Below are 21,418 nucleotides of genomic sequence, written 5' to 3' on the forward strand. Positions count from 1 at the left end.
ATTGATCTTGTTGGTCAGAAGAGGTCACAAGGAATAGATCCCTCCTATCCAAAACAAGCTGTCCTTCTCTGCGACCTGTATTAGACCCTTCTGAGACCTTCTTTAATATGTTCTCTTTTTTCACTTTTTTTTTTTTCATCTGGCTACTGGTAATGTCCTAATTTACTCCTCTTGCTTTATATCAGAAAGAAGCTCAGTAAACCTACTAAATTCATTAACCCTATACACTCATTTGAGTGGCACACACCTGAGTACAAATGAAGACTTGATCTGACAGAGCCACAATCCACTCCACAACCCACACCCATGATGGACCCCAAAAGTGTGTTTGGCATTTCGGAGACCTCCATTGCAGTGATTTCATCACAGCAAACAGTTTTCACCAACTGTATAGGGCGATTCCAGATAGAAAGGGTCTGTAATTGAATTCTGAGCAAGGATAGGGCACAGGGAATCTGAGTTTCAGTTGCTTTACCCACCCTGAAATGGGACACATGTTACTGGCTAGGGAGATTATGGAATCTTAGAGCTTGGGCCTATTTTTGTATGAACTGTTTTAAATCTGAAGCACAGTGCCAAGAATGATCAGTGCTCACAGATTGCCGTTTGGATAGCAAGTTACGAGAGTTTTCCCCGTATGTCATTTATATATATAGGAATTTCCATACTGTACTAGACCAACAGTGTGTCTGCTCTGCTTAGTCTGTCTCTAACCTTGATCAATGCCAGATGTTTTGCAGGAAACCATATACCACAATGTACTACGATACTCCCTGATAGCTGAAAAAGGTTTCCTGTCCCTCCTGATCAGGGACATGTTTATCACACAGTGAGTGCATGGATGTACGGCAGGGAGACTAATCAGATGTATAAGGCTTGAACCGAAGCCAGTCCCAAGTCACTGAGAGCCTTGATTTCACTGTGATTTGGATGAAATCAGTAGGATCACACTAAGCAATCAGTTTAACTCAAGTTCACGTACTTTAGAACAGCTCCACTGATTTTGCTAGCATTATGTCACTTAGAGTAACTAAGGATCGAGTCCCACAAGACTGCACATCCTGCTTCCAGGTCAGACTCACCCTCTTTTTTCAGTGAGGGTTTTTTGTCAAAATGTTAACACGTAGCAATCGCAGTATCCTGTACTCCTCACTGTTAGTTTACACTAGAAAGATTACCTTTACACAGTCTGAACAGTGAGGGAGGACTGTTGGGGGTAAGAGTAGATACTTGGACCATTCTTAAAGCTTTGGCAAAACATGGATTTTCATCTTGGAATTTCCCATGTTCTAAAATGCAGGATTTCCTATCTACTTTGGCATGGATGGATGGAAAAAACAATTCACTTAAAATAAACAGTTCCCAGAAGATGTGGAGCCAGGGAAGAGCCTGCTGAAATGCGGAGCACAAGGCCTGAAGGCCCAGTTCAAAGCTTGTGAAGACAATAGAAAAAAAAAATCCTACTGATTTGAATGGGATCAGCGCTATATTCATTAAGCTCCAAGGTTCTCACATGCTTATGCACAGATACCACGTAGACACAGTCATCCACAGAAAATAGAACAAAAGCCATCAGCCTTTATAATAAGACTGAATTCTCACCACTGAACTGCACAGAGTTCGTAATCCTGAAATCCCTTTCACATTGTAGCCATTATAGCAACTTTCATGAACCTGGGGATTGCCCTGCCAGTGAATGAGAGGTCTCTAAATAGGAATTGCTGGTGGCCTGTGATGCTTGGAGACATGCTTGTCACTCAAAAGGAGTCACCTTTGGGACGGAATGTACCTGTCATACAGTGAGTGCAGCAAGAGTTAAGAAGGCTAAGTAAAAAATGTATCTTTCTAAATAAAGTAATAGTTGGAATTTGCCAGAATAATTTATGCCTGATGAGCCGCTAGCATTCTTTTTTCTTGTTGTCTTCATGAGATGTGTCCTCTAGTTTCTACTACAGGCTTGATCCTAGACAACGCTGCTTTAATACAATGTTGGGGTTTTGTTTGATCCCTCATTTGGAGCAGAGGGAAAGTGAATGAAACACCAGTCTACACAATTATCCAAGACTGCCTTGGAGAACTCCCAGCACTACCAGTCCAGCTCTTGAGAAGTGATGGATCATAAAACCACGGGTCACAAAATCTCGCCTTACCTTCAACTTTCCCATTGCCTTTATGCTTGCTGTTTCGAAGGGGAGGCACTTCCAGTGAAACTATGCCTGAGTTCTCCAGGATGTTCACCTCCACTCGTAACCTCCCCACCAGCTGCTGAGGCCGGATGCTGACTGTATACTCATATTTTCCCAGTCGCCTTTGCAAAAGCTCTTCATAATGCAGTAGGAACTTGGCCTGCATCTTGCGAGGAATGAAGACAGAAGCTTTGAATGTCTCATAGCCATTCTCCCTGGAAGGAAAATCCAAAGACACTTTCACATCCCATACACATCACACACCACCTCCTCCAATGAACGATGCATCTGGATTTTGTAGGTCAAATAAAAGTATTTCCTATCATTGTGTGACAGTGTGCTCCCCCCGACCACTTTTCCCGTAACCCTGCTGAAGTGATAACTATCAGTGATAGATGTGTCTGGTCCTGATGGTGATGGCGGCATCTGGCTTAAAGTGAAACTTTGATTTCTCTAACACATATAAAAAGATTTTTTTTTTTTTAATGTTAGTCTTTAGGGCAGCTGGAATGACATCTCTGAGTCATACCAGTGGTCTAACAATGACAGGTAGTAATCATCTACAGCAGAGGATGCAACAGGGCAGGACAAGAGAAATGCAGTGCTTCAAGAAAAATACAGAACTCTTTCAGGTTCTGCCTGTCTTTGTCTAGATTCTGAGACAGCAACCTTTGCCAAAGCTTCCTGATGGATTTTCCTACCAAAAAAAAAAAATTGTCTAGTCACTATTTGAACCCACATTAAGCTTAACATCCAAAATTTCTAGTGGTAAGAAAGACAATTTATGTGAAGAATACCTTATTTTGGCCACTTTGAACCTGAAATCTGATAATTTCATTCAATTTTCCCTAGTTTTTCTATGGGAGACAAAAAATAAATTTCCTTATTCTCCTTCCATGTACCCCTCATGAGTTCAGATCTCTGTCAGACCCCACAGTTCATCTTTTCTCTGGTCTGAAAATCACAGTCTATTTAGCAGTTCTTAATCATGTGTTTATGCTGAAATACTGCTGCTCTCCTAGGTAACTGGGAATAGTGCAAGATTTTCCAGAGCAGCAAAATCCATCCAACAGTGCAAATATTTGAGAGCTATTTGGATGAAAATAGAAGGGGGAAAATACCCCATAGTGCTGCTGAAGAAGTGCATTCAGATTAATATACAGGTTTTAAGATTATTAAAGGGATGACACTTTTAGACAGTGCTTGGCCAAGAGGACTAAACACAGCCAAGTGCCAAGAATAGGGCAAGTAAGCATGATTACAAAAGGCTACCTGTGGTTCTACCACTAACTTCGTAGTCTTGAAGTTGTAACTCATGGAATTTCTACATGCCTAATTTTCCTGCCTGTTATTCAGGAAGTAACAAGACTTCTTTCCTGCTCAAGTACATCTTGGAGCATCTTGGAAGTGAAAATGTTGTGTTAACAGGGCTAGAAAAGACCACATGCAATTTTACATTACTTGAAACATGGTAATGACACCAGGCAATGTGAATAACGTTCTAAGCAGTTCTTTCTTCCTGTAAATCTACAGATGGGTATGCCAAAGCAGCCGAAATAAAGATGGGGGAGACTATTTCACTTCTCAGAACACAGACAAATGCATGACACTTACCTTGCATCCGTAGGGCTCGGAGGTTTCTTGGGCCTTGCTTTGTCATCACTGCTATGTTTCTTTTCTTTCCCTGTGACCTCCCCGTAATAAGTCTTGTTGCCGATGCTCCTGGAGAGACCAGAGATGCCAGCATGACCACTCTGCATGCATAGACACTGACAGCTGTACAGCTTGCTGTAGAAGGGTTCACAGCCTGTGCACATGTGAATAGGCTAAGTGTACTGCTGGTGTAACTCTCCTTGAGTCACTGAGACAGAAGCCAGCTTAGAAGTTCCCTGGCTCATTATACTAGCAGAGTATATTTTAGTCCAGGAGTTTACCTCTCTAAAACACCAGTTCAGTAGGTAATCTCCAAAGCATAAGGATGCAAATCAGAAAGCAAAGCAATTGCCAAGAATCCCAACAAGCACTTTTTTTTGTCTAATCTCAGATCCACCATCTGTGTCAATACACATGGCAATATTCAGGATGACTGCTATCGATTAGCTGCCTCCCTAAATAAATGCTTCTCCCTGGGAATGAGTCATAGGGCCATGGATTCCACAAGGAAACAGCCCTTAACATGTGTTTTTGCTGGCCAATGGCAAAAGACTGTTTTTCCTCCTATTCAGTCCAAACTGAAGTTGTCCTAGAAGAGCAGCTCCACTATCTGCTGTGGCCAGGTCCAAAGTTGTGGCCTCAATAACTACCACATGCTGGTGTTGCTGAAACTCTAATTGGAAAGGTTTCTGAGGGCTAGGAGAGAATTTTTTTTGTCCAAATCAAAGAGAGAGGAGGAGAAGGAAGTTGTTAAAAGACACTCAGATAGGAAACAGAATAATTTTCTTCCCCATGTACATTGAGGACTTAAATGTTAGCATCCTGTTATCCAAGGACTTGGTCTGTGCTTTGGGGCCATGACCAGTCTCGGATGGCGTATGTCATGTGTGTGGTTTTATTTTTCCCAAAGAAATGCAAAAAGGCCTTGACACAGTCCTGCTGCAGATTATCCAGTTTTTGAAATCTCAGAGAGCTATATGTCGGATGGCAGAACCACTGACCAGCTGTCAACATTACTTACTTACATGGTAAAGTTGGAGATGAAGGCTGCCGCTGGGATTTGCATCTCAAACACACCTTCCCGAGCCTCAGATCCACTGTTCACCATTGTGCACGACACCGTGGTGAAAGCATACCGAGAAATGATTGTGGATTTCACAGTGAATTCGGACATCCGAGGCCTGGTTTCCTGTAGGTATCAAAAGATTATCTATTAACACTGACAGCTAGATAACTCATCCCTTCAGTATTTCACTGGGTTTAATACTTAATATGCTCAAGCAAATAACCACCCTATGAGCATTAAACTCCCTATCAATAATCAATAGCAGGCAAGGTAGGGCTCAATTTCAGGTGAGCTGCAAAAGGTAAACCTGAGATATCTCACTGCTTTTGTTCATGCTCAAATGCAAAGGTCACAGTCATTCCCCAGTGCCTGGGAAGGCTCCAGGCACGATGAGAGCTCTGATTATGCCAGCCTTTATGTTGTGAAACACACTAATAGAATCCATTTGTATCCTAAATTGCACCTTTCAGCTCTGACTGTGTGAGAGGATCAGGATTAGTCCCTTATGGCTTGGGAACAGAAGCCAAAAATATATTTTCCCACAGGGTCTAGAACTGATGTCAGAGAAACTACCTCGTGGACTGTGCACAAGAGTAGATGTAAGATCTCTTGAAAGACTGAAATCACTGTGTATGAAGCAGCATCTTCAAATTAATACAATCACATCCATAAGTTAGCTGTCAATGGAGTCAACTGAGACCTCCTCTGCTGAGAATCCGTCCTGGAGGTCTCAGCCAATGAATTGAAGAGGTTTAATAAGAAACATTGACACTATGACATCTCAAGCAAAATATTTTAAGACTTTCAGCCCACACTGGATTCTTTCCAGCAGAGAAGAAGCACAGAATGCAATGAATGACACATGATGTAGCAATGGAAGCTGAAAGCCAATTTCTGCTTCTTGGGAATGTGTTTTTGTGCACAAGTCCCGGGTCGGAGCATTTCTCCAGTCTAATGTGATTTTTGACAGCAAGATCTCCATGGAGCTCAACTTTCTTCCTGGAAGACTTCAGTGTATTTAATTATAAGCAGCCCATGTAAAAAAAAAAAAAATTCTGTATGTTGCCTTAAACAGTTAAAGGCCAAACCCTCAAAAGCAGAAGGAAGATACAGAGTAAAATACATTGCAAATACAGAGCAACTTCACTAAACCAAAAACACCGAGACTCTTACTATTGATAAAAAAATCACAGTCATATAAGATTTGTGAAGACAAGAACATGCTCTTCAGCTGCACTTCCCAGCTGTTTTTCCAAACAAAAATAATTTTGACAAATGTCTTAACAATGGGAGCAAGTATGAAACAAGAACATTTCTGTAGTAGCTGAGAGCATCAGAAGCAGAATTAGTGCTGAGCATCCAACTAACCAAGCTGCTGGGCTGGTGAATTCCAGGCAAATGCAAGAATGAGGATTCACTGGAAACAAATGCAGAACTGTCAATGGACTTGGAATAAATCCACACCTGCCTACACTTTCAAGGCTTAGAAAGACTCTGATAAACGTGTCTCTGATAAGCTTAATTGTAATAGATATCTTCAACAGCTGGAGAATGTGTAATGTGCTCTGTGTCCATGACCATCCTACTTAGCACAGGCTCAGCTCCCACGGAGCATAATGGTAAGAAATTAGCACTTTTAGGGTGTGATTCGTCTCACTGATTTCAGACAGTGAGACGGATCTAGACTAGAATGCATCTGCTCAGAGCTAATATCCCCTCTTTAGGCCACTAGTGGATTTTACTCAATCACTGTTCATTAGACCTAGACCTTGCTCTTCTTAGGACCTTCCCTGATACATAGGCATGACTTTCCAGTCTCATTATCCTGAAGACGGAGAGGATGGAGAGTTTTGATCGGAAGTAGTGTTGTAGGAACATTTCCAGATATAATGAGCTGACATTTCTGTCATCCATACCACTAATTGCCTGTGGCATAGCAACAGATATAGAGGATTTAATAATAGAAGTAAAAGAAAGAATCTGAAATTACAGCGAATTCTTTGGTTCCAGATCTTCTGCATCCACTCCCATGTTCTGCATTTCATCATAAGCTGTGAGTTCAAACACAGTCAACAGCTCAACAGCAAAAGAGGATCAAGCCCTTTCCTTTTACTTGTGTTCTGGTTTTGTTGGGTGAGGGGGGGCCTAAGGTGGCAGCTTCTGTAGGAAACTGCTAGAAGTTTCCCCTTTGTTCAGTGGACTCGGCTGGGCCTAGGGCGGACCCGCTGCTGGCCAAGGCCGAGCCAATTGGTAGCAGAACCGTCCCATGATAACGCCTCTGCTATAACATATTTAAGAAGGGGAAAACAGAAAAAAAAAAGTAAGAGAAGATGTGAAGCAGCTGAGCACGGGCAGAGAGGGGGAGGCGTGAGCCTTGTGGGCCTTGCAGGCCTCACCCTCTGGCCTCCCGCCGGGCAGCCGACTGGGCCCGACTCAGCCTGGCCCGGCTGCAAGAAGTGGAGAGGAGATGAGAAGTGAATAAGATGTAAAAAGGATCCTGAGAGGTGTCTGCCAGCCTGTTGTGAGGAACAGCTGCAGACGCCAAGGTCAGTGAAGAAGGAGGGGGAGGAGTAATGCGGCTCCTGGCCAAGATTCCTGTGCAGCCCGTGGTAATGACCATGGTGGAGCAGGTTGTCCCCCTGCAGCCCATGGAGGTCCACGGAGGGGCAGAGATCCCCCTGCAGCCCGTGGAGGACCCCACGCTGGAGCAGGTGGAGGCCTGAAGGAGGCTGTGGCACATGGAGGGCCCGCTGGGACAGCCGTTCTGGAGGGACTGCACCCCGTGGAAGAGATGACCCATGCCAGACCAGTTTCACGAAGGACTGTGGCCCGTGGGAGGGACCCCACGCAGGAGCAGAGGAGGAATGTGAGGAGTTCTTCCCCCGACGATGAAGCAGCGGCATGAAAAAACACATGATGAACTGACCGCGACCCCCATTCCCTTTTCCCTCCTGTGCTGCTTGGGGGTGGAAGGTAGTAGAGATAATGTTAAGCCCGGGAAGAGGGAGGGGTGGGAGGAGGTTATCTTGTTCCCTGTCTCATTCTCCTGCTAGTTTTAGAAATAAATGAACAGTTTTCCCCAAGTCGAGTCTGTTTTGTCCGTGACGGTAACTTCAAGGATTTCTCCCCATCCTTATCTCAAACCTCGAGTCGTTTTTCCTTATATCTCCTCCTATTCTCTCGGAGGGTGGGGGGAGCGAGAGAGAGACTGCATAGTCTGGTCCCGATTGGAGCTGAACTATGACAACTTGAGACAGGAGTGGTTCTGCAGTGACAGATTTGACACTGATTCTAACAATGTGAATGCAATGATGGATTCAACTGAAGTCATAATGTCCTTACAATATGACAGAGGGCTTGCTCTTGTTATTACAAGAACATAAGAATGGTTATATTAGGTGAGAATAAAAGCAATTCTGATCCTATAGCCTCTCAGTCAGAGATCAATAGTACATGATTAGAGAAGAGTGTAAAATCAGTCCAACTTGTGCTGATACTATCCAGAAATATTCTCTCAGTTTTCAGTAATTTATGGCTGAAGGAAGTCCTGAACCATGGGTGGTATTTTTGTGCTTAGTAAACCTCTGCATATTTTTCATCTATGACTTTACACAGCTGCTTTTTGCATCCATGTAAACTTTTAGCTTCTGGAAGATCTTGCAGCATGCCATTTCACAGCTTAATGATATTTTATATGAACAACCACATCACTTAGAGTTGTGGTTGTTTTTTTTTCTGAATCTAGTATTTGCTGGCTTCAGCTGATCTCTGTAATATCTCTCTATCCCATTGAAGGAGCTCCAGCTCTGATATCCTCACAAACTGAGGAATGGCAAAATCAGACAAAAAAAAAAAAGACATTCAGCATGTCTTCCTCTTCCTGGTGGATAGGAGTTGCTGTTGGAGAAAGCAAACACTGCACAAGGGCATCACATACAACTGAGGATCAAAGAACTGATTCATCTTCCCGTCCCTGGAAGGGATCTGCCATTCCTTGTATATAGAAAATACAAATGGTGGGGGCAGAGGCAGCTTCCAACCAGGTTGCTAGGTCGGGCTTGGCGGGCAGCCCAAGTTCCAGTCTGCGATTCTTGTGCGTTCCCCGGAGCTCTTGCACAATCCATCAGTGCGTGATGCTCTGACTTACAGCTGCGCAAATGCGTGTTTGTTTTCTCCACTTTTTATTAAGGCCTCCAGAAGATGAGAGGCAGCACAAAGGGGAAAAAAAAAACAAAACAAAACAAACCATTTGTTTAATATTATTATTACTGTGATTTATTATCCCCATTAAAAATAAAGCTCGGGCACGCCAAGGTGGCAGATCAGCACGCTGCTATGAGGCAGGTTGGCTGGATGCTTTATGAAGGTGTCCTGGTGATTATGATGAACTGGGAGATGAAATTTTCTTGCCAAACAGATGATTTTATGCTTGTTTACATCAAATGTTTGGAAAGACAGAAGAGAGCTGAAGATCAATGAAATACACTCCATGTTTTCACCTTTATCAGTTGCTTTCACCAAAACAAATTGACCGTATCTCAGATTAGAAGTAATAAACTGGTAATAAGACTGAGAGTTGCTCTCCTGTAGGCTGCTGATTCAAATCTGTCAAAGATCAAAGCGACCAGAAGCTATTAACATGTGACGGCTGCTCAGTGTGTGTGAAATGAGTTCCTCTGGTTCTCACATGGGAAGACCCCACACCTCAGAAAAGGCAGAAAAATAACTGGCCTTGAGCAGTAATTTCACTGGCTGCCTCTTTAGCCAAAGTTTTGAACTAAGCTGTGCAGTGCAGTGATATAGCCAGATCCCACAGATGCTGTACATCTCACTATTGCAGGTTTACATCACAAACCTTAAGTTCCCATGCCAAAAGAAGGATATTGGCTTCCTTGTTTTCTTCCTTTCTTCAGCAAATTTTGGACAGAGAACAACAGAGATCTTCAAAGTTGAAAGCAAATTCTCCCTTTCTCTTCAAATTCAATGAGATTTCATCAGGCTTATGTTCATTGCATAATTAAGGTTTGTAATATTGGACGCTCTCTCTCCAAATCTGGGATTTAGACGATGGATTGGGAAATATTAAAAGAACCTATACCTGTTGCATCAATCAAAAAGAAGAATTTTTACCTAGAATTTCACTCTACCATCACCCACTGACATAGTTCATTCCTGGGCGCAGGGATGCACACAAACATATATACACAGAGCAAATGTAATTCCCATGAGGTAAAACAAAGACACAGTGCGATACGTACCAGCCTCTGCAAAAATCTGGCCTGCCTTGGAACACGGCGTGCAACCTGCAAAGAATTAAGGGAGTTAGTGGAACCTAGTAAACTTACAGAAGACGTCACTTGTTTAAATCCAGACATAGGTTTGTATGACTGATCACTCTTGGCCAGGTTCAAATGTTCCTCTGGTTAAAATTAAAACCTAAATCTCTTCTACATTAACAGACCCTCTGATCAAAGCTCAGCAGTGGAATGCAGCTCCCACAGGCAAGACGGTACTGTGTGTTTTGCACATGCTACTTGTCAAGAAACCCTCTATATGAAGACAGGAACCTCAGCCTTTAGCCCTCGCCCTGGACAATATGTCTTGGCCCTGGAAATGTGTTCCCTTATAGCATCCTATGGAGTGACATAAAGGCTCTGTGTCACTGGTTTTGCCCTGTTGCATGGTGTACGGCACGTGATGAGAAATGCTGCTAGATGGTCCAAAATGCTGGTCAAATGCCATGCGGGACCCATCTACATCCTCAGCAAAAGCCCATTCCCCAGTCCAGACGTGGTCTTCATCCATGCAAGAGTGCTCCATGCAAGTCTGAGCAGTGACCAGGTTAACACCTAGCACTCACGTGATGGGGCAAGCATAACTCCATTCTGCTGCATGTGTGAACCTCCTCCAAGGGAGGACTTGTGTAGAGTAATATTACAGCATCAGCTTCAGCTATCAGCCTCAACAGCAGGTCTGTTGCCTAAAAACTCTCCACAAGTACTGAGTATTTATTGTGCAGTGACAGAAAAGCACTAGTTAGGTGCAAAAAGGGAATAAAGATATTTAAATTCAGCCACAGATTTTATTATGAAATGAAGTGCTTCACCTATGACAAGGCAATCGTACTCATCGTATCGCCCTTCACAAAAACAACTCCTCTGACTTCTTCCCTGCACACGGTGTAAGTCTCAGCTTAGCAACATCTCCAAATTAAATCCCTCCCCAAAACAGAGAGTGCAAGACTCTTGTCAATGAGGGAAGCCAAGCGACTTCTTAAAATGTCGGTAAAACTCTGGAGAGCAGAGGAATGCAATGATATTTTTTTACCTGATTTGCCCTTTCTGTTGATTTACGCTGAAATAACAGCACTCCTTGCCAATGAGATGATTTCATGTCTGTTTATACCTTGCATTGCAGAGCTCGGGAAAGCCCAATGGAAAAATTAAACAGTCTTCTCTGCTAGAGTCCTTATTATTTCCTTCTTCATTATTTTAGCCAACGTCTTGTAAAGTAGAACCACAGAAAAACAGCTCCCTTGGGAAATTCTCAATGGAGAAGAGAGGGAGCGGGAGCGGGAGCGGGAGCGGTAGCGGGAGAGGGAAAGGGAAAGGGAGAGGGAGAGGGAGAGGGAGAGGGAGAGGGAGAGGGAGAGGGAGAGGGAGAGGGAGAGGGAGAGGGAGAGGGAGGGAGATGAGGAGAATCCTCTGCAGTTTAAATTTTGGAATAAACTTTCTGAGTGAGTCTATTATCTCAGACAAGTAAAGCACCTCAGGAGGCTGCTGTGAGAGGCTGCAGAGCCTCCATCACTGTAGGTGCTTCAAAACAAGCCTGACAAATATCTGTGAAGTTGGTCCTGCTTGGAGCAGTGGAAGGGATGAGAGATCAGTGCTTCTCAGTACTTTTTTACTAAAGGATTACCTTTTGGAACGAATCCACCTGTCATCCTATACAGAACGGTCACAATGGTTTTTACTGACTAATTAGTGGAATTGGAAATTTGGTTACTGGTTTTATCTTTCCTCATCACACACTCATTTTGTTTGCTTCCTTACTTGCATAAGACAGCTTTGTATGACTTGGCTTCTTCAAAAGCTACCTTCTATTGTCTTGAGGATAACCAGTGGACATTGGTGAGTAGATAAGGATCACCAGATAAGAGTATTCTGTTTGCTAGAGCTTCATGACTACTGCCAAAGCACTGCTGCAGGGTACGCTGATACAGAAGAACTACCTCTACTGCAATGGTAATAACTAGCAACCTTGTCAACTACCTCAGCAGAGCGGTCAATCATCGGATGAGCCAAAAAGTAATCCACACTCATTGCAAACACCACAATCCTGCAAAGACCTGTGTCTGTACTTGCCTTTGTGTAGGAAGATCCTCCCAGGATGATACAGTTAAACACGGCCCTACACGCTTTCCAGAAGCTCTCGAAGATTTGTTTATAGTGTAGCATGTTGATTTAGGGAAGCATCTGCCTGTTCTTAACCTGGCTTATGTATTCAGTGAGGACACACAGATGTCCTCTTCCAGACCTGGCTGTCCCAGGGGGCTAGGTCAACATCTCTATTTATACATCACTGCTTTTCTGTTGGAAGTTACTGCGGCCACTGATCTGCCAGCAACACAGCTCTTGTGAAAACACTCTCATTTGACCCAAGCAAGATCAGCCACGTCATTTCAAGACAGGTGGGTCTGCAAGACAATATTGGTTTGTGTCTGAATTCCCCAACAAGGAATATGTGTTCACAGTAATCAGGATTAACAAAAAGGTTGCTGAGGTCTTCATAGCGGAAAGACATGAGCACTTCTGGAGAGAGATTCTTCCCATTCTGGGTGGGATAAGCAACTGAATGACCAACTCTGAGATGTGTACAAATACATATGAAGAGTGTTACTACTTACTAGATGGTAGAAGATGCCAAATAGAGGCATTCACTGACATTTTAGACATGCTAGGGTATCTCACCTGGCCTCTAGCAAGGCACAGGTCTTCCATAGGTCCTGCTTTATATCTGCCAGTCCCACATGAGTGCCTCAGATGCTACAGAGCCTCTCAGATCTGATCAGATGTAGATAACTGATTGATGCCCTGAGTGACCCAGTCACACATGATAGCTTGTACGGACCTGAAGGATGTGAGCACAGATCTGAAGCTCAGCCTTTTAAATCACAGCCTCCCAAACCACTATCTAAACTCTCTTGCTAACTTGCAAAAAGTTTGTTGCTTTTTCAGCCCCATTTCCCCAGAAAATCTAAGCCACATAGCAAAACAACATAAGAGCCCACACTTGCAGAATATTTTTTTTCATCTCCTGGTCAAGAAGCATTTTGCAAGCTGAAATTTATGTGGTTTGTTTTATCCAGCATGAGTTAAAAATCAAGCACAGTAAGACTGAGACGATATGCAGAAGAACTTTCCTCCGAGCCCGAAATATTCTGAATTACTCAGACTGGCCCACGGCCAGGACACTGTGTTAACTCCCTTGTCCCTGTGAAATGTCTTGTTAGCACAGCTATGGGGATGTCATCTTTGAACCCATCCCCTGGCAGTAGCACCTATCACGGGAGGGTGCCGGTGCTTTCCCGGCTTAGCACCTCCAACAACTGCCTTGTTCGTTAGAAGCAGCCTCCCACGGAGCTGAGCTGCCGCCACAGCCATGGGCATGCTGCAGGAACGGGTGCAATAAATGCAGTTTTAGCAGACTGCCCTGCATGGCAGTACTGATAGTGAAGAGGGGACAACCCAGCCCCGGCCACCACATGCTCCCAAATGACGACCGCCTGCAAACCTACTTGCTCCATGATGCTGTAGTCTGCCATCAGCTTCTCTTCCAGGTACCTCGCCATCAGCTCTGAGTCGGGCTGTCCTGCTGAGGTGGAAAAACTCCAGCAGAGCCACAGCCAAAGGATCATGGTGGAGGGGGAATGCTGGCCGGGGGCTCCCTGCCCCAAAGGTGAGAGGAAAGTCCAGCTGCCTGCAGCTGCTGCCTGCGCTGCCCGATCAGCTGCGAGGAGGCTGACAGCAGACGAAAGGACCCACCCTCTTCTCCTCCTTCCCAGATCGGGACCGGCCCCTTTTCCACTCAGGGCACCTTCCCACGCTGCCCAGGGGATCCTTGCAGGGTTTCCATCCTACAGCTGCTCCCATCAGCCGAGCCTCCCGTGGACCACCGGGCATGAGCCACCGCCATGCCCCTCTCGACGCTGCCCTCAGCCTCAGCCCCATCTCGCCTCGTGCAGTGGAAAGGGGTGGCTCTGGGGGTCCCTGAGTTGCTGCTGCTTGTCTGTTTGGCACCAGCAGCACCCCAGCCCCAGGGTGGCCCTTGTCAGGGGGGAAGGCTGAGGGGACGTTTCCTCCACCTGGCTGGGTGCTGAGGCAGGGCCCAAGATGGCTGCTGCCACATGGCATCTGCCTGAGGGGCTGGTGCGCAGCACCGGTGGGAGCTGGATGGACACACTGGGCTGCTGAGGTGTCTCCTGATGGGATCAGCCATTGTGTTGGGCAGGCTTGAACAGCGTATGTCACAGTCTGCATGAAAATCCACCCTCCTACTCACTCCCTTGGGGAGCACAATCCAAGGACACACTTCGAGGTTACCCAGGAGGGGTAAAACCTTCTCGTTTCACCCTCCCTGAAGGGACAGCTTCTCCTGCTCCCCAGTCCAGAGAGCCCTGGTTTGTTTGTGAAAGTTGCCCCGGGGCCCACCTTCCCTGAACAGGGCAGGGCTCCCTCTACACCTTCTCCTTGGCACCCCGCCGGGCAGCCAGGCACCTCCTCACTGGCAAATCTGACTGAGATCCATACTTTCACTGCTCTCTCTTGTTATCTGGACTCCATTTCTCAGCTGAGGAAAGCTCGAGTGAGCCTCCTGCTCTCTCCTCCAGTTCCTGGAGGCAGAGCCTTCTTCTCCCCAACCCCAAGGTGAAGGTGGCTGTGGCTGGCCAGGCTGCATGCCCACCACTTGGCTACCAGGGACATTCCTCAGGCACGGCTGTGCCAGCTGGCACGGACCAGGCACAGCTCATCTCCAGGCGTTCGGGAACTTGCATCTGCAACGTTCACCTAACCCCAACTCAGACACATTTACTACTTCATTTTTCTATGCCAATAGTAACTTCTTAAATCCAGCAAACACAAATTTCCTCTTTTTTTGTTTTTGTGGCTTTGTTTTTTGGTTGGTTTTTTTTTTGTTTTGTTTTGGTTTTGTTTTTTTTTTTTGCAGGTGTTAGGTGCTGCATGCACAAACCTGACAGGTTTCAAACCACTGTATTTTCTTTTTCCTTTCCAGCTCTGGGTCATCAGGGACAGAAGTTGTTTTATTTCAGCTCCAGTCCGTGGCAGTGACAGTCCAGTGAGTGGCTCAATGTCTCTCCATCCTTGCTGGGTCCTGAGAGCATTGTGTCCTCCAAATCTAACATGTGTAATGGAGGAGCAAGAAGGTGCTTTCTTCCCCTTTAGAAGAGATGAGAGGAACAGGAGATGGTGTAAAGGGAAGGGACAGCAAGGTCAATGCCTTTGGAACTCCCCTTTAGCAAATTGGTGGCCCAGGCTTAGGTTGAGGCCACACCACATTCACAGACACATGTGTGGCATTGCAAGCAGGAGGGAAGGAATCAAAAGCCTGGCCACTGCCTTTCCCACAGGGACCAGTCCACCACTGGCTGGTACAAAGGCCTCTGGAGTGGCCACATCCCCGATGGGAGCTGCAGAGCTGGGCAGCACTGCAGGGCTTATATGGCTGAAGAGGAGAAGATGGTGACAGAAAGCTGAAGGGAGGGAGACTGGGGCAAGATGCTTCAGAACCCCAAATAGTTGCTGTGCTGATCTTGTCCCTGCCAGAAGATGGTCAAGGCATTACCCTCAGTTCCTCACCATTTCAAAGAGAAATGGAAGAGGGCTCAATCCAGTTGTGAATCAAGAAAGAGTTCAAAGAAATGGTTCAGGCTGAGACTTGGTTTAAGAACACACAAAAAAATAATTTGAAGTATTTTTCATCTGGGTCCAGTTTGTTTTTACTTCTGTGTGTCTTATCCAGCCCAGACATGAAAGAATGAGCACATTCCTGATCTCCAGATGAGCACAGGAGTGGGGTGAGAAGTGGGGCTGCAGCCTCCTGTGCCCTCACTACTGACATTAGAGTGGGCTGCTCCTCAACCTACTCTGTCCATGTTTCACTAATTAGGGGCCACAGCTGAATAAAAGTCTTACATGTCTCCAGCATATGCTTAAAAATGCTGGAAACTGGCATTTCAAACAATACATATGGGATTATTTTCCTATTTTGGAAAACCTAGAGGAAACCAAGGTACCTCTGTAAAAGCAAGTTAAAACTACCCTGCTAACCCTACAGGTACCAGTATTGCCTAGGCAGGATAGGGAAAGGTTTGCCAGTTTGAAATAATCATTAGGCAGTCAGGAGGCATTTGAAGAAACATCCAAATCTCACCAGCTATCACTCTTTGCCTCTGATCAGTATTCAGCTTCTTTCTACAGCCACTCAGCTTCTCCTATTGCACAGGCAAGGAGCCAAGGGCCAGAGTAAATCAAAACAGGGGGACAGTGCGAAGATATTGCAATAAAGCTGATCTTAAGCACATCTGCTGAAAGGAGGAGATTCAGACCAAAACAGGACCCTAGAGCAGGTACAGGATAACCAAAGGGCGTGAGAATGAGCTGGGAAAAGCACCATCCTTTGCAAAGTGATTAGAGGCAGCCAATTCTACTTATCCTCTCCTCAGCAAGGGCACATAAGGACACAGCACATAGCTAAATAAGACTAAGGTGTGTTTTAACGTGGTTCAGATGTGGTTAAGTTTGGTGAGTGAACATTAAGCCTGAGGTCTTGATTGTTCACATTATCCCCCTCCTTGGAACAAGGTCTCCTGATGTGGGGGGTGAACGTGGCAGGCACTGTTCTGGGGATGCCGTTGGAGATCAAGATAAGCAATTACTCAGGTGTGTTCACATTAGACATGTTTGATGCTGACTTTTGCCGACTTAGCAGGATAAGCAGCTGTTCTTTGGGTGGGAACTCAGCAAATTAAATTGCCTGGCACACCTGCAGCCAGCGTGAACAGAGACATTGAAGAGAGGCGTGATCTAACAGCTGAGCTTCCACACACATTTCACCTGGAATGGACCTTGTTATGTCAAAGAATCTCTTGTGTTAACATACAAACACATGAACCTTGGTGATGCTTTGCCTTCACACATTGCATCCCCCTGTTTTTCCATAGGAGGCTCATGGGTGGGACTAATCTTCCTCATTTTCACTGTAGCAGTCAAATAAACCCTGTAGGGAATGTTTAAGCTAAAGAAAATGTTGGCACCTTCTAGCTTAAGAGCAGGAGTTTTTTTGAGGGAACAAGATCAGAGCTGCATTTGGTCATAGCGTCGGTGCCATGGCTGCATGGATTCATAAATTAAAGTTTTCCAGTTCTCTGTTCTTCTAGGTAGAAAAATGGGACACCAGACACCCACTTCACACAGAGGCACCTCCATTAAATGCCCTACTAAAAGTGTCTGAACCAGGAACTAAATCTACCCAGAGCACTAACAAACTGTAGAATTTAGTGACATTGAGAGTCAGCAATTTGATCAAGAAATTGGTAGGAGTCCCAAAGGGTTGCACAGGCATAGGCACAGATAAATGTCCAGAGGTAAAATTAATTATGGTGTAAGATTAGGGAATTACATTAAATATTTTCTTTCAGGTCTTAATCAAATCAATCTCCTCTGAAACATCTGGCTAGGATCTGATGGTCCCCAGTTCTGACACTATTTCATCCCTGAAAAGTCTTTTCTGGGGTCCCAGTGGCTGCTGATCTCCCTGTTGCCATTAGCTGTGTGCACCATGGCCCAGTGGAGCATTTCAGAACTTCAAAATCTGGTATTGTTCTGTGGAAATATGCCCAAAGTCTCTGCCAAAGGACCTCGGTGATGGGGATGTCTGACTCCGTCTGGAGGGCTGCTGTGAAATCCGCTTTGAAGAGGTCACCTGGGCAGACAGGCAGGTTGCTGAGTCCTGGTAACTGTTATGTCTCTGAAAGAAAAGAAAAGAAAGCCTTTTCTGTCAGTCTATATATAATTTCCCAGAATAGCTGGTGTGTAATGGGATGGATGTGAGGGCAGTAGGCACCCTGGTTAAGTGTGTTGCCTTGCAGGTGCCCCCTGTTCCTACCTGGATCACTGGAAATTTTCAGATCAGAAATTCAATATGGGAAGGGGGAACTGGCTATCTCACGAGACACAGAAATTGTGAACATTTCTCCCCAGCTGCAAGCCAAGTTACAACAATTCAATCATTCTGAGGGACAGACTCTACCCAGCAGTAACTCCAAGTGCTTCGGGGAGGAGAGTGCATGAAAACTTTCTTTCAGAGGAACCAGCCGTGAGAGAGCAACCCATGAAACAGCCCAACAGACACAGACCACAAAACATCTTACCGAGATCTTGTCCTCCTCGTGAAATTCTGGGGAAGTTCACCTAACCTGATAGCAAATGGTAGGGCTCTGACCATCCTCAGCACTTGTTTCTCACGTATATTTTCCCTGCCTTATCTCTGAAAAATTTCAGCTTTTTGGACTCTTTTGGAGAGTGTATTTGAGCAGTTCGTGCCATCTAGTGGTCACACTGATTTCCCAATCTTGTTATTTTTACCGGGGGGAAAAAAAAAAAAAAAAAAAAAAAAAAAAGTAGCCACATTTGGTGGTTAGGAGAGGACTGAAATAAGAGATTACAAAACTAATGTTTAAATTAAATCATATTCTAAAGGGACATTTTCTTCTCTTCAGAGCAGCAGTGGTTAGCTTCCCAGTCCAGGGTCCCAGATACCCCCAGAACAGCTATCTTAAGCTTTACGTTTCTGATGAGAAAGGACAGGTCACTCTGAGCTAGGGGCACCTGCATGAACAGAACTCAGCTTAGACGCAAACTTCAAGCTATAGTAGATACCATTAGCACAGCAAAGACTGGGTGCCCCACGCCTGCTGCTCTTGCAGTCCTGGATGAACCTTGTCATAGCCATAGCTCCAACCACACTCGCAGAGGTGTTCCTAAGCCAACTTTAAGGTAGCTAACTTAAATACTCCTAGGACTACAGGCACATAGCACTGAGCAAAATCCACCTAAGAGGCTGAGTAAACACCGAGTCCAAGGTGTGTGGTTAGATTGTCAGTCCCTTGGCTCATGATTTAAAACCAACCTGGATGTTTTATGTACCACAAAGCTACAAGCCAACCTCCTGTTTGAAGCAGCATGTCTGGGATCTGCCTGGTGATATTGCCCTCTGCTGAGAAAGCCTACAATGGTGATAGATGCAGAGCAGCTCACTCCAGGAGGTAGGAGTCATCTGATGAAGCATAGATGTCCCCAGAGCTGGTGTCCTCCTCTGATCTGTCTGACTGGACTCCCTATATTGTACATGGCACGAATTAGACCCAGCAAGGGTAGGATTCATCTCATTCTACTGTGTGGCAAGTAACTAGAGTCAGGGTCAGAAAAAAAAAATCTATTTATTTCCATGAACTAAAAAGGGAGACAAAGATGTACAGTAGAGTAATCCCATCCCTCATTATACTACTTTGATTGACAGCCGGCTGAATATGAGCCAGCAGTGTGCCCAGCTGAATATGAGCGTGACAATGTGCACAGCATTCTGGCTTGTATCAGGAAAAGTGTGGCCAGCAGAACCAGGGCAGCAATCATCCCCCTGTACTCAGCACTGGTGAGGCCGTATCTCGAATCCTATGTTCAGTTTTGGGCCCCTCACTACAAGAAAGACATTGAGGTGCTGGAGCATGTCCAAGGGAAAGCAAGAAAGCTGGTGAAGGGTCTAAAGAAAAAAGTCCTATGAGGAGAGACTGAGGCAACTGTGATTGTTTAGCCTGGAGAAAAGGAGGCTGAGGGGAGAACTTATCGCTCTATACAACTACCTGAAAGGAGGTTGTGGTGAGGTGGATGTTGGTCTCTTCTCCCAGGTAGCAAGTGATGGGTCAAGAGGAAATGGCCTCAAGTTGTGCCAGGGGAGGTTTAGATGGGATATTAGGAAAAATTTCTTCACCAAAAGGATTGTCAAGCATTGGAACAGGCTGCCCAGGGAGGTGGTGGAGTCATCATCCCTGGAGATACTTAAAAGACTTGTTGATGTGGTGCTTAGGAACATGTTTCAGTGGTGGACTTGGCAGTGTTGAGTTTACAGTTGGATTCAATGATCTTAAGGGACTTTTCCAACCTAAATGATTCTATGATTATTTAAAAACCCTACTCCCCTCCTCCCCCTTCTCCTCATGTACACTCCCTTCCTCCATGCACATCACTTACCCTCACCTCCATGGGTGATGGGTGATCTGGAGATGATCTGGAGTAACACAGGGGAGGGGAAGACTGACCAGGTCATGCTGTTTGGGTCCAAGGGGTGCAGAACTGCTTATCAAGTGACCTCTGCATTCAGAAACTGTCTCTTCAGGAAAAGCAATGTTGCAAGCTCTGCACGTGCACCATCTGCAAGACGAACCAGAGCTTAGGGAGAGAGTAACAAACAGGTGATGTGGGGATCCACTGTGTGGATGGGTCAATCGAAAAGCAAGATGCACGTGCTGTGAAGGCTGTGTACAATCAACAGGCTCCTAAGCTTTCTAGCAAATTTGGAGCTGTGTTATCTCAAAGTTCAAGATCCAGGATTGCCCAAAAAATTGTGGGAGGGCAAATCAAGACTAATTATTCAATGCTTCTTCCAGCATAACCTCTGTGAAACAGTATAGGGAGCCATCATGCAACAGGTTCAGAGCAAACAAAAGGCCGTGGTTTGTTCTGTGTATAGTTAAAGTGTGGAACTTCTTCTCACAAGATGCTATGAATCCTAGTTTTTTATCCAGTCTCTTAAAAGCAGGTGATAGATTTTTAGAAAATAAACTAACTGAGGACTGCTAAATAAATGGAAAGCATCTCCTGGTCAGGATGTACCCTAGCTACAAGTAGCTCGAGAGTAGGAGGATCTTTGGAAAATACCTTACACACTTGCTCCAGTTCTTATGTTCTCTCGTAAGCACCTTTGGCTGCTCTTTCATGGCAGTGAGCTGAAAGGTCACTATTCTGCTTGAGTTTCTTGTGAACCTCTGAATGCAGTTTCAGGTCTCAGTTTGAGAAAAAAATTATTAAAAGATGTGTAACAGCAGACTATTGCTACGGAAATCTTTTACTGAAACATTGAAATGTAACATAATGTAGGGTAAGATAACAGAACATACTTAATATAATATAATTAATAAAATATAATTAATATGCTATACTATACTATATATAATCTTCTCTGCTGTTTTGTTCCTGGGTTCACATAGTAACTCAGTCTTTTCCATTTAAGTTGCTCAGATGTCTGCAAATTTCCTTTCTTTCTGGAAGAGTGGGAGGCGTACCCCAGCTCCTTTTGCCAGAAATGTGCTTCCTTCCTTCTTTCCTCCTTTTGCCTTGCTGGCTTACTTTACCCTGTCTCTTGAAGTACCCAGAGAGGC

General features: G+C 45.0%; 1 protein-coding gene across 1 annotated transcript in view; it reads right to left on the reverse strand.

Annotated features, from left to right (window-relative positions):
- Positions 1-13,894, reverse strand: part of ITIH5 (inter-alpha-trypsin inhibitor heavy chain 5) — a 49,612-nt gene extending 35,718 nt beyond the window's left edge. The window contains exons 1-5 of the mRNA XM_086744801.1: positions 13,703-13,894; positions 10,164-10,208; positions 4,865-5,028; positions 3,801-3,908; positions 2,151-2,401 (exon numbers count right to left, since the gene is read on the reverse strand). Coding sequence (XP_086600927.1) covers positions 2,151-2,401; positions 3,801-3,908; positions 4,865-5,028; positions 10,164-10,208; positions 13,703-13,822 — 688 coding nt within the window. The 5' untranslated portion in view covers positions 13,823-13,894. The remainder of the gene's footprint in view (positions 1-2,150; positions 2,402-3,800; positions 3,909-4,864; positions 5,029-10,163; positions 10,209-13,702) is intronic.
- Between the last annotated feature and the right edge of the window lie 7,524 nt (positions 13,895-21,418).

This window comes from Chlamydotis macqueenii, chromosome 1, assembly GCF_036417535.1.
Source record: "Chlamydotis macqueenii isolate bChlMac1 chromosome 1, bChlMac1.mat, whole genome shotgun sequence".
NCBI classification, from domain to species: domain Eukaryota; kingdom Metazoa; phylum Chordata; class Aves; order Otidiformes; family Otididae; genus Chlamydotis; species Chlamydotis macqueenii.